Raw genomic sequence first — 14,430 nt, forward strand, 5'->3', positions numbered from 1 at the left:
ACGGATGGTCATGCGCATGGAGCTTTATTCTGGTAACATACCTTAAGCAGCTGTTAGGATGGTTATCCTTTAGGAATTTACAGTTCTACCTCTACCCATTATGATTGAGAGGGATTTTTTGGCATTTTGTATTGTCCAGTGGATGGTCTCTGCACCTCTGTGTCATCCTTGGTCTCTGGAGATCCAGCCACATGTAGTATTCTTTTATTGTTTGCTGAATGTAATAGTTGACAATAACTGATATGGAATATGAGAAGTTAGACAAAATGTACTGTTAATTCCATGCAGTGAAGACAGGACAAGTATATGAAACTGACATGTTTTATGAAAGGTGAAAAAGAGGTGACAGGATAGATCTGCCTTTAACATTTAATAATACAAAAGATTTTATCAAGCTTAACTATAATTTTGAAAATATAAGAGTTCTCCAAACTCAATAGTAGCACGTGTAAGCCGTTTGTAGGTCCCCTTTCATTGGTTTAATTTAGTCACCAATTACATATATTAAACATGTTACCCTGAGATATCCATTACTGAGGATTGTGTAAAACCAAATTATTTAGTTCACTACATCAAGAAACAAATAAGATGAAATAAATTCTTGCATTTTTACTTGATAAATGATATGACAATATAATTTATCAATATTAGTTGGGACAAACTAGAAGTCGATATGCTATTTTCTTGACCTCTGCTACATTGGGGAATTTGTTGTTTTCTTGGGTTTTAGTAATGATTAGTAATTAGAGGCAGCAATCAATCAGCTTGTCATACAAAGAACCTTCCAGAGGGATGCACAGATAAAAGATAAGAGAGGAGGGATGATTTTTTTTTTCATTATGCTTCCTATAGCACTTCTGGAGCTGTGATGTCACAAACGCTAATTTTAGCCACCAGGAAGTTAATATAGTGGTGTCTAGTCAAAACTACTTCAGAGAGTAGAGCATTTATTTCAAGTAAATACAGGATACTCCTTAATAGATTCTTCTCCTGTCACACATGTTCTTTTTCTCTTGATATGTGATGTTGCCATCTCAAATTACCTTGATTGGAAGGCTGAAATGTTTATGTATTTGTGTGTTCTATTGGATAAATAAAGTTGTATGCCGGTACGTAGAGGTCTACCGGAGTGATATAGAGCTCAGTGATCCGTTTTTCTTCATCTTCTAGTCACCGATGGTGATAGGAGCAGTGCATAAGGAAATAACTTTGTCATATATGAGGTTACAAACCAAATTCTTCTCCAAGACCATCAGAGGAGATGGCAGTCAATGAGGCTGATGTATTAAGACTGTCATGATGTGCAACAGATTTCATCATCTGTAGGCCCAGCACACAACATGCAAATTCCCTAGAAAAGTTTCATCTATAAACTGTGCTTTGTGCCCCCACCTTACACAAAATGGCCAAAAAGTTCCCAAATGTATGGCATACACCCAGAATATAGAGCACAGGTCATGATATATAGGGACCGATATCTTACTGACTATTATTCATCTCTGTTTATACATCAGTTCAGTAGTAACCTGATTATTTAATGTAAACTGTTGTATTTATGGGTGTCTTTACACTCTTTGGCTAAATTATATCATTAAACATTTCAAAGTGTAACATCTTCAGATAACTGTAATTTCAATACAAAATGGTGATGTTCTGGCAATTAAAACACCTTACCTCTCTCTTATCTAACTGCGACTACTATTCCATTGCAATATCTAAAAAAACACACTGTTAAACATATATCATTCAACCTTTTTTCATAACCATTGGTTAATAGTCATCTAAACAAAAAAGAAACATTTTGCTGAGAGCATAAGATGTTTTCTGTATTATAGCATAAATGGCCATGCTACAATGGATAACTGATTGTCACAAGTGCCAATGTTACCTGCTGTGTGTGGTTGACTTGTTATGGATAAGCCAGCAAAGGTCTCTTTAAAGAGCAGCTTGTGGTCATGATATATTTTCTTATGACATATAATCCTACAGCTTCATGTGTTCTCCCCTGTTGAGTCTAGAAGAGTGTAAAAGCATAACATCCGCAGATATGGGATATGTCTGCTTTCTTATGGACTAAAAAAGTTTTCACTTAGATGATTCTCAGTTTAAAGTTACTACTGGAGGACAGTGATTGATTTGATGTTGGCTGTGCTTACAATACTTCAGTTTACATGTAACATTATATATAACATTGTAAACCATTTTGGACCAAAATATGCTGATCATCTTTTAAAAGTTCTCCTGGTTCTTCACAATGACAGTTACCCATAGAAACTCTTTAGTGCTTCAACTGAGGGTTTGCCAGATTGCAAATGCCAAATTTCCCTTCCACTAACACCGGTCCTGTATGCCAATGCATACCACTATAACTTACGTCAAGACATGACTTTTGGGACTGAGTTTATTTTATCATAGCAAGTGGGACATTTAATATGTAGGGTATATGTACAGAACAGAAGTAGTAAGATTATAACCTTGGTGGTAACATGCTATGAGGTTTGTAGGTTATGGAAGAGAAATGCCCTTAGACTAAATATTTAAAAATCCCTGCCTACAACATAAGCAACATCATTGACTAAATGAATATAACCTCAAGGAACTGCTCCTTGTAGTTCTCTTCCATCATTTATGTATATTTTTTCTTTTTTGATACAACCTTAAGGGCCCCATATGGCTCCTGTCCCGAGGTGTGACTGCATCCCTCTGCCTCCTTTGAGTTATACTCCTTTCCAAGGTTTCTTAAATTTTGACATACTTTAAATTATTCCCAGCAAAATAGTTTTTACAATTTAATGAGGTTCTGATTTCTGCCTTGGACAACCTAAACCAGCAAGAATTTTATTTTTCTTTCCAATTAAAAATTTCATGCTGTTAAATCATTTAAACGTTATTTTTAACTTTTGAAATCAAACCTTTGATGTTAATATTGGTAGATGTTCATGGTTTATTCGCCTTGAACAATTTGTCTCCATTCCAGAAATAACATTTAGTTGAGTCCTGGTTTGGCAATTACTGACCACAAAGCAGGGCCAAATGCTTAACTACTACACTAATCTCTACTTAACTATTAGGCTGTTGGCCTGTAGCGGTCTTCCTTTGCCAAGCCTTGTGTGGCTGTTTCATACTGCTGGAGCACAATCTCCTATGATAGATTTCAGAGGACCTAACGTTGCTCCTGTAATAAAATCATTGCTTACCAGTGAAGCCAAGTAGTCTTAATAACAGTAGAAGAACAAAGTGAAGTCGCACATTCTGGATTTCAATACTTATTAGTCTATTTCTAGGGATTTCACGTGTTATCGATCAGTCAAGTTACTATTTCATAATGTTTTAGCACTCATACATACATATGCAAGTGAACTTTGCACTCACCTCTGTCCTGAGAAATAATTACAACAAATTTATGGAGGGTTGTCATGTTATACAAAGGAGACACAGAGAAACTGAGACTGCCCACTTGGCAATTCATATGGAGAATTGTGCACAATTATAAGAAGAAGAAGTAGAATATTAAACTCTTAAGAGGCTGATTATTCACTGTGCATGTACTTCTTTTCTTTTTGAAAGTTTAGGTGGGAAGAACAAAGTGATCAAGCATGTTGTATTCTATATGCCTAATCCTATAGTTCTCAAGTGAGATAAGTTTACACCAAATATGTCTGGAAGCAACATCTTCCTCATACATACATATACATACATTGGTATAGCCAAATGTGCAGAAGCATGGGGGATGGAAGGAATTGCTGTCAGCTGAATTAGCAATTAGCTTACAGTGACCAAAGGTGCATGACCAGTTGAAGTGCTGTGACAGTAGCAGTCTTTTTTGGTGAACTAGAAACCAGACATTGTTGGTTTCTCCACCAAAGAGCGTAACCCAGCGCACTTGCCCATGCCTCAGGTGCTTCAATGTATTCCACTGCATGAAGATAACAACGACTATTATAGATGTAGTAGCCTACAAGTTACGGTTTGCTGCAACAATTTTTCCATCAATTACCTTAAAGTGGTTTTCCTACGAAGTGCTAAGACCCCCACAGATCACGAAAACGAGGGGTCCAATGAGGCTCCCATGTACCTCCGTCGGACCCCTCGTCAATCCGTCAGACTAATGGAGCATGACCGTTCTGCTCAATTAATCTCTATGGAGCTGACGGAAATTGCTGAGCGAACGGTCAGCTCCATAGAGATTAATGGAGCAGAACGGTCATGCGCGGCTGTCTGCTCATTAGTCTGAGGGAGCGACGAGGGGTCCTCATTTTCGTGAGACCCCCTCTGATCAGCAAGTTAGGCCCTATCACGTGGATAGGGTCCAACTTTTGTTTGTGAAAAAACCCCTTTAGAAGGTTGCTACATCTGAATGCCATGTCCACCATGGCAGTGTTTCTACATGATGAAATTTTGTGTAGATCTCTTGGTTTATACTAACTCTTCTCTCCAATTTTTTGCAGAACAACGGTTCCTTGATTTGGTGCCAGAATCACAAGCAGTGCTCAAAGGTAAATGCCTGTTTTTTGGTCCTTGTACTGCTCGTTGATCGTTAATTCTTTAGATAAAAAAGTGAGATGTGAGGTGAACCATTAATAGATGAATTGGAAAAAATGTTCTCTCTTTGTGTGATTCATCCTTCTGTTGTTACTCGCAGGGCTTTCTAAGTACCATAATAACTCCTTCCCTGTTCAGGGCTCCATTTAAACATTGCTTTTCAGTGATAGTGCTTATTCAAGACTTGACAAGTCTAGAATAGAAGTAAGAACTCTCCTTCATTAACCCTTTGTTTCTCTGGGATAGGCAGCAAATCAGTTCAGACACTTATAATGATTTAGGGGTTGCAGGCTGCTCATTATTTATTGTAGTGCTGCCATTAAAACCCCAAAGAGCACATAACCCTATGACTAAATGATTCTATTAGACAGAATCCCATTAGGCTGTTTCAAAGGAAGATGCATTGCATCAAATAGTACGGTAATTCAGCCCTGAGTCCTCAGCAAGAAATCTTGATAAGGCAATCTATTTATCTATCTACTCATCTATCTATCTATCTATCTATCTATCTGTCTGTCTATCTATCTATCTATCTATCTATCTATCTATCTATCTATCTATTTATCTATCTACTCATCTATCTATCTATCTATCTATCTATCTATCTATCTGTCTGTCTGTCTGTCTGTCTGTCTATCTATCTATCTATCTATCTATCTATCTATCTATCTATCTATCTACTCATCTATCTATCTATCTATCTAGAAAAAAGAAAAAAAGTTCACAGCGGCACTGCTTAACAGGTATGGTTGGGTGCACGCTCAAACGGGCCGGCTAGGTCCCACAGTCCATACAAAATAGAAAAATAGGCGGCACTCCAGTATTGTGGGAAAAATCAAGTGGTTTTTATTCCCAAGTTGCTACGTTTCGGCCTCATCCGCTTGAGAAAGGCTTCGGATGAGGCCGAAACGTAGCAACTTGGGAATAAAAACCACTTGATTTTTCCCACAATACTGGAGTGCCGCCTATTTTTCTATTTTGTATCTATCTATCTATCTATCTGTCTGTCTATCTATCTATCTATCTATCTATCTATCTATCTATTTATCTATCTACTCATCTATCTATCTATCTATCTATCTATCTATCTATCTATCTATCTATCTATCTGTCTGTCTGTCTATCTATCTATCTATCTATCTATCTATCTATCTATCTATCTATCTATCTATCTATCTACTCATCTATCTATCTATCTATCTATCTATCTGTCTGTCTGTCTATCTATCTATCTATCTATCTATCTATCTATCTATCTATATCAATAAAATAAAATTTAGTAAATCTAATAATATCATAAAATAAAGTGGTTTTTTATGTCAAGCACAATGCTCTAAGCCCAAGATAAAATCATTAGTCTGGAATGGTATTAATAGTTGGCTCTTAATTAACAGGGGGTTGTTACCATATAGTGGCATGCTGTAGGATACCCCCTTAAATGAGTAGGTTCTTTAGATTTGTTACATTTTATAATTGTAGCTCCAGTGACAATTGGATACTCAAAATTATTTGCTGTCATGGGAACAAGGATTATCAATAAAATGAATTACAGACACTTTACAGCTGATCTTTGAGCCTGGGACTAAAGTAAAGTATCCAGAGGTCACAGTTGTCAGAGAGGTCCGTCTGTAACTAGAGGTCATCTGTACATGAAGTGTCCTTGCATCGGGGACCGCCTGCACTTTTTTCTATATTTTTCTATATTTATTTTTGTGATCACAGAGAGTTTTAATCTCAGAGATTATTTTTCTTTAAGAAAGTGGAGATGAATGATATCATATAATAACAGGCTCTTCTTTTCATAGCCATTTTGATCCATATAACAATCTCAGCACATCCCTGTCTTGCACTACATTATCTAAGCCTCTTAGCTACAATTTACAGCATTAGTAGTAATGTTGTAGCAGAGCGGAGCTAGCAGCGTGAATCTGGTTGATTAATGTGAATGTACATCTGCCTCCATTTAATATGACCCATCCAGTGATTAAATCAACAAGATTAATGTTGAGAACCTTTTGAGTTCTATGGTGGGGTCCCTCTTGGCTTTTTAATATGTCAGTAGATCTACAAACAGTTAAATACTTGGCCACCATTTAAACATTTAGACTAATCTGATTAGAGATGTCCAAATTGTATAAGTGGTCTGCAGTTTATGGATCATCTTCCTTTTTATGATCCTCTTGAGATTTCTGGTCTTTAGCTTTTGACCGAGAATAATAACTTAGAGCACAATAAGGTAGATGATTATTCCACCTTATTGGCGTTCTCCCTGCCATAGAGAGATTGATGTCAGTGTTGGCAGCGCTTTGCCGCTGGGTCAAATCCAGTTTAAATTATTAAAATCATAAAATTCTAGTCAAGTGTTCTGTCTGCAAGAACAATGTCGCTTACTGTTTCATTTGGAGGGTTCCTTCTATCTGTATGATATGTATGCCAGTGGAGTAGGAACACTGCCCATAGGACAATCTTTACCGTCAGCCTTTTAAGGAGAATCATTTCAATAAAATTATCTGGCTGGGGATTCACAAACACTTTGCCAAAACACTATTAAATAAAGTGGTAATTTACTATTAATTAACTACTTTGTTAAAGGTTACCTGTTACCTAATTTTACCTGACTAATCTACTAGAACCCTCCGGTAGAGTATGATATATAATTTCTAGAGTTGTCTCTTTAATGTGAAATCTCACAAATTTACCTTTAAGAAAATTCTTTGAAAGTCACGTGAAAATGTGCAGAAAACTGTCATCTTTTGCCAAGATGAGTCAGACTCAGATGCTGGAGGGGGAGCACCTCTTTAGCATCTGCTATATCTTGGGTTCTATAAGAGCCATTGTTCTGGTTCCAGTTATCTATTGTCAAATATTTTTTATCTTTTAAACCATATCAGGCTTGTGTATGTATGATCTACAGAACAGCAGGCAGAGGGAGGTGGGAAGCATCGAAGGGGGTGAGACAGTGTAACCCCCAGAGCCCTTCAGCCACATTAGCATAATTTTGAAAGTTGAATATAGAAGGATAACAACAATAAGACGATTACCACAGTCACAGTGCCTATATCTATGAGTAAGTGCCCCTGATTTTCCTTTAAATGTTCAAAAAGGTGTAAAAATATATATATATTATGTATGTATGTAAAAAGCTTTACCACCTAAGCTTAACTGAATGGAAATGGTGTTTGGGTGACATGAAAAAAAATATCCTTACAAGCAGAAGAATTTTGAGTATGGATATCAAAGCTTCGGCTGTAGAAGAATGGCAGTCCAATGGCACTCTACGTCGGCTAATCCTCTATAGGTGTATTAGGTAGTTGATAAGTGTACTGAATGAGTACATGACAGCATGGGCTGAGCTCTGAATGTACAACTCTTCTGCTGTTGCATAATCATTATTGCCTTAGGCCATATGTTGAGACAAAGCATTTATGTGACACGACTACAGGTTAGTAATAGAGAGTACAAAATGCTCTTGTTTACCTGGCTACTTTTCAGCGCCCTGAGTTGTAAATTTCCCTTGTGCTTTGACAGGAGGAAATGGTCTGCTTGTGTTTGTTCTTTGAACAGATGCTCTAAGCCGACAGGCTTCATTACATTGTTTGTCATGATGAAATATTAGCTACAATGCCTGCAGACGGAGGTGGAACATATTCCGTGCCCTAGATGCTTGAGAAAGATAAAAATCATGGTGTGGTGCTATGAGTTGGAAAAACATGAAAAAAATCCTAGTCAACAGTTGTTTGAAGACATTTTTCTTCTCCATTACTGTAATATTTTTTATAGAACTTATTTCAAAAGTTCTACCGCTGCAGAGCTTTTTTTGTGGCCTTTTAATACTTTTATTATTTTTCTTGCTTTGGCTGATTTTCAGTGATTAGAACAAAAAAAATGCATTTTCTGCCCTCACTAGGCTGGTACACACACTTAGGGAGATATATATCAGGGGCCTGCATATTGCTAGCAATTATTTCCCCCTTTCCGCCAACCTGGGTGTGAAGGGGGGCGCGTACGGTTAGGAGGTCCATGCAACTGAACACTCCCTGCAGCCAGCATAGAAATAAATGATTCGCAGGGCCCATGTCGGATACATCAGGAAGCCAGAGCCGGCGTATGATAAAGAACGCCCTTAATCTCCATGGAATAGCATATAATTACTGCAACATAGTATACCATTTATTTTTTAAACATGGAGGCCTCTGGCCAATGTCAGCCCATTATGCACAGAAAATCCTTACTATATATTGGGGCACAATTACTTACCCGTCTGAGGAGTTCTTCCAAAGTGCATTGTTCCGACGATCATGCACTCTAACGCGATTCACTAAGATCGTGCGCCCGATATCCCGCGCTCATTGCGAATCCATCTGATTGTCCGACGACCCGCCCCCCTATTTCTGACGCATGGAAGCCAGCACAGCTGTGCCACAATCCAATCATGTGCGACACAATCGCCTGCTAAATACCTGTCTAAGCCATACAGATCCCGAGTAACATGAACAGTCCGAGAGAAGTGCGATCAGCAACCCTTAGTAAATAAGCTCCATTATCAGCAAAGCAAGGACCTTTCTGTCAGAGTAAAGTGAGAAATACTTATTAAAAATTGAGTTTTGAATGTGAGTCTTAATTTTTCCCCAGCTCAGCTCAGCATCTCAGATATACTAAGCGGTCCTGCCCTCTTAATAAATCCAGACCTTATCGTTAGACCAGGTCAGATCTGGTGGAGATTTCAGTTATAGTCTACACTGGTTTTCCATTAAGAACCCAATCCCATCATGCCCAAAGTGGTACATAAGGTGGAATTCTGACAAAACATGAAAATTTTCGGAAAAGGCATAGCAATTCTCCCCCAGTGTATTTCAAAAGTGGCAATATGGATTAAAGACAAATTGGCATTGAGGGTTCCCTGCCACTGCCATTCTCATGTATACTAGGTCCAAGCTTGTCTTTACTTTTTAGCTCTATCTCACCACACAGGAAATGCCTACCAGCCAATCACTGGCTGCCTCAATCCCTGATTGGCTGCATAGGTTTTTCTTGTTGTAAATAACTTTATTTTTTAAACAAAAGTTTCCCAATATTCTCAAACATTTTATTTTGCTAGACGTGACCTTGAACAGAATTGTTAAAATTGAGGGAAGGTGAATTCTGATTGCAGCCACCACTGATCTTTTTAATAAAAAGCCTTTATCATTTTCTTTTTGCATCACTTTCTCTGGTTTTGACTAGATATATTAACAACACAGATATGTTTAACAGTGATCATCTGCTTCATTACCATTTAGCTGCAGATTTATTTGAAAACTTTATTTGATACAGTCAAATAATAATTATTAAACACAGTGGCAGTAGCCCATTTGGATATCAGAAATGATACATTATGCCATTAGTACCGGAGAGCTGGGAAATGCTTGTACTTGTAACACAAATCAATGAAGCCTGTTAGCTGCTATCCTTACCTGCAAAGAGCAGGGAACTAAACTAATTTATTATCTTAATGTAATATTTCATATTATAATGAAAAATCTGTTAAAAGAGCAATGATAGGTGTAGAAGATAATTTCAATACACTCAGGAAGTATTTAACAGATAAGAAAGATTACACTGCTGTTAATTCATCTACCAATACTATCTAGGCATAGCAATCCTTAACGGTGTCTCCACTTTACTGTGAAATATATTGTACTGAGTAATATATTAGTAGTAATATATTACTCGCAAAGAATCCATAGCACTCAATGAAAAAGATGTAAATTGGACTCCAGCACTCAAGTGGACACATTGGGGCACATGTATCAAAATTTCCATAGTGCTTGTGCTCTACAACTTTTTTTGCGCCTTAAACAGTTTCCCTTCCAAGTTCGCGTTGCTGTGTCCTCTCCACGCTGCTAGAAGCATGGCTGAACAAGGAAGTGCCTGTGTCTGTAGTGTGCCGTCTGCCTTCTACCCCTTCTCCTGCAATGCCAGATAAGCTAGAGGGAATTCTCCAACCTTAGTCAGAAGATTTACGGTCGGATCCAGGGACAACTAACATTGTAAACATCAAGACTGTATTGGCTGTTTTTTTGTTAATGACATTGAATTAGAGAATATGTTATTTTGTTATCCTAAGTATATAAGGATTACCCCTTTTAAAGATACCATCACCTCCTCACTCACCCACAAGTAAAATCAACATTGTTTAGAGCATTCTATAGCCTATTAATGCATACCTTTTCTTTTCCTAGGCACATGCAATTTCAGAGAAAATTCTGTATTAATCTTTATGTAAATGAGGGAAGTGGTCACGCCTGCTGGTGCACTCGTTCTTTTGTTTGTACATGGTCTTTCTGCAAATTTGTCACTCCTTGTACAAATGGGTGGAGCTGGGTAGCATAGAAAGAAGCAAAAATAATTCCTTAATTTACATAGCACACACAGATTATGCATTGCTGCACAGAGCTTTCCAGACTGGTCCCTGTCCCCAATGGAGCTCACAATCTTATCAACCTACCAGTATGGTTTGGAGTGTGGGAGGAAACCGGCGGACCCGGAGGAAACCCACACAAACACGGAGAGATCATAAAACTATAGGCATCCTCTTATTCCTGATACACCAAGTATTCCATTTGGATAGAAACTGGATTTTTTCCAAAATGACAAGAGTATAACTAGCAAGCTTGTGAATTGCTGGTTTTATTTTTGAGAGAGTTAGGAGGTGGTAGACTCACTTTAATGTGTGCATAAGTAGTCTCTGTTCAGGGTCCAGGGCCACAGCAAATAAATATACAAACACTGTTTCTTCTAATTTTGCGCTTACTTTTAGACAATTCTATGCTGCTCCAGATTTATCAGAGTGTCAGATGTTGAATAGTTAACATGGTATAATGCACCTAACTGGCTCTTCTAAATTTGCACCTCATCATGACCTCAGTAGCATCAACATGTGACCACTACAGCCAGTGATTGGCTGCAGTGGTCATGTGTCAGCTATATGATTGGTTGAGCCAGATAAACAGAGTCCAGTGCAGGACCAGTCAAACACCAGGGATTGAGGAGGGATAGGATTACTCCTTAAATTTCCATATCATTGTGACCTGTTGTTTTTTTTTAAGTTTATAAAGGCAGCATTAATTCAAATTAATGTAGTCTTGTCTTATTTCAATGTAAGTCTCAAAAGCTGAAAGAAAATTTAACTCTTTAAGGCTTTCCCGGCACAGAATACTACAGAATCCCTCAAACTCCTTTATTCCACAGTATCTCCAAAAATATGAAGTCTTTGAAACAAGCTAAGAAATTGCCTAGGGATTAAAAATCCTCTTTTACAATCCTGCAATAGTCTATACAAATAGGGATTTATAGAGTAGCTGCTGGGCACCATCAACTGGCATGTTGTGAAAATGGCTATATAAATGTGATAACAATATAACATCTCCAAAGACTGCTACATCCCAGCACAGCAGCATTGAATGTGAACTCCAGACAATATTTTTGATGTTATATTGGAAACGTGTGTTTCCTTTAGCTTATTTACTATGAGAGAAGCTTAGCTGGAAGTTCACGACATTGAAATATTCAGGCCTTTATAGACTAAAGAAGTGCTTGGGAGGGCTATGTTTACAAGCACACTTCCCTGAAGGATGAGAATGCCTGCATTAGTGGATAGCTTTCTGGTTGTTAAAATATTACTTTGACCAGAGACAATTTAATGGATCACTTATGCCTTTCACACCATGCTTTTGTAGTGCAAGGATGATCTGTACAAACAGTGATCTCAGTTCACATGCATAATTATATATTACAAGGTTGGAAAAAATGCAAGGCTATCAAGTCCAACCTTTCAGAATTAAACAAATGTTTTTTCCCCATAACCCGTGATATTTTTGCTCTCCAGAAAGGCATCCAGGCCTCTCTTGAACATGTACATAGAGTCCGCCATAACAACCTCCTGCGGCAGAGAGTTCCATAGTCTCACTGCTCGTACAGTAAAGAACCTTTGTCTATGTTGATGGTAGAATCGCCTCTCCTCTAGGCGTAGAGGATGTCCCCTTGTCCTGGTCACAGGCCTAGGTAAAAAAAGATCTTTGGAGAGATCCTTGTACTGTCCATTAAGGTATTTGAGGTCTCCCCTCAGCAGTCTTTTTTCTAAACAGAGAGATCCCAAATTTTGTAATCTGACCTTGTCTCACCATTCCCTAATAATCTTGGTAGCTCTCCTCTGAAGCCATTCCAGTTTACTTACAAGTGCCCAAAACTTTATTTGTACAGTGCTATGTATAATGGCAAATCTATGTCCTTGTCATGAGAATCTTTTCCTCTCTTGATACATCCCATAATTGTATTTGCTTTATTAGCAGCAGCTACCTGGCTCTGGTCACTAACATTAGGTTTGCCATCCACCAATAGCCCAAATTCTTTTTCAGCTGCAGTTTTATCAAGTTATTGACTGTTTATACATCCCCATAAATGACTATGGCGACCCGGTGGTGTTACGGTTCCACACAAATGTGGCACCATATCGTAACCGGGAGAAAGATAGAGAATGCTCTACCTTTCCCTATGTTTGCAGATGTGCGGTACTGTTTCATATGGAGAGGGGAGCAGCGTGCTAAGGTGTGCTACAGTTGGGCGAATATGTGTTCATGTTAGCATAGCGTAACTGTAACTAATTTCCTTATGATGATAGACCCTCCTTAGCTTTTTGAACCACTCTAAAAAATGAAGCTCTCAGGAGGACGTCAAGTAAAGACAATCTTGTACTATATCTGGAAGTATAACTTAAAATAAGTGTGTAAATGTTGGGTGTCAAACAGCTGGGGTTGTGCTTGTCAGAAAGAAGCCAAGTACAGATCTATGAGAATCCCATAAAGTTAAATGGAGCTGCAATAGATATTTGAGACTGTTGTTCCATTAAAACAAACAGTGATTAAGTAATGATTAGTGTCAGTCTTGTTACGATATATTTTATTTGAAAAGGAATATAATCTCAGAATTTAAAATTTTTTTTATGTATTAGTAAATCTGTAGATCAGTATTATATAGAATATACTTATTATATTGTGTAATATGCTTCACTAGATTATTTCTTTGCTGGCCCATGAAGAAATGTCATTGTTTCATTTATTACAGTAGTGAGTCTAGGGATCTTGTTGTACCTATTATTCCATTTTATGACTAGAAGTCCAAGGATACATTTCTTAGTGTCGTGTCTTGTGGTGTGGTCTGCTTCTCATTGCTACTTTTAACTAGAGTAAGTGTCATCTTTCTAGAGTATTCCAGTAATATGCACAGTCGAGACTGTATACCTCACAATACATACTAGCCCTTTCTTGGAGCCCTAAAGCTGTCAATGTCACCCATGATTGATGATGACGTGTGCTTGAAAATAGGGTAACCATTCTGGAGCCATAGGAAACTATTCTCAACACCAGTAACTGATGGATTTGAGCTCTGAGAAGAAAAATGCATAGTTTTATTATATATTAAGTTTTAGGCTATATATACATACTAAACACATATTTGGTTTCCTTGTATATAACCTTTCAAATGGCATTTTCTTTACACTGAGATAAGAATTCCACAATAATTTTATACCATGCCCCAGTGACATGAAGCCCCTGTCAATCTGTTACAGGTTTATCACACAACAATAACACTTTCAGGGTGGTATGGAACAGAGACAAAAATAGTGGGACCTTGCATGCACATTTAGCTGGTCTACAAATAGTCAAAATGTAGGACTTAAAGGGACAAACAAATTTTATTCATAGGCTGTGTTCATACCAGTACTATGACAGATCCCTTTTCAACAGATAGCAATGAATCCCACCAATGTATAATATGATCCACCAGACTTCTTTTAGGATTCCAACATTTTTACAGTAAGACCAGTTGCCCACATTGGTCAGGGAAAAC

At 37.7% G+C, this 14,430-nt stretch overlaps 1 protein-coding gene across 1 annotated transcript in view; it reads left to right on the plus strand.

The window, feature by feature from the left end:
* ANOS1 (anosmin 1) overlaps positions 1–14,430 on the plus strand; it is a 109,507-nt gene that overhangs the window by 16,819 nt on the left and 78,258 nt on the right. Inside the window, exon 2 of the mRNA XM_072137843.1 lies at positions 4,449–4,496. Coding sequence (XP_071993944.1) covers positions 4,449–4,496 — 48 coding nt within the window. The remainder of the gene's footprint in view (positions 1–4,448; positions 4,497–14,430) is intronic.

Source organism: Engystomops pustulosus, chromosome 2 (assembly GCF_040894005.1).
Source record: "Engystomops pustulosus chromosome 2, aEngPut4.maternal, whole genome shotgun sequence".
Classification (NCBI taxonomy): Eukaryota; Metazoa; Chordata; class Amphibia; order Anura; family Leptodactylidae; genus Engystomops; species Engystomops pustulosus.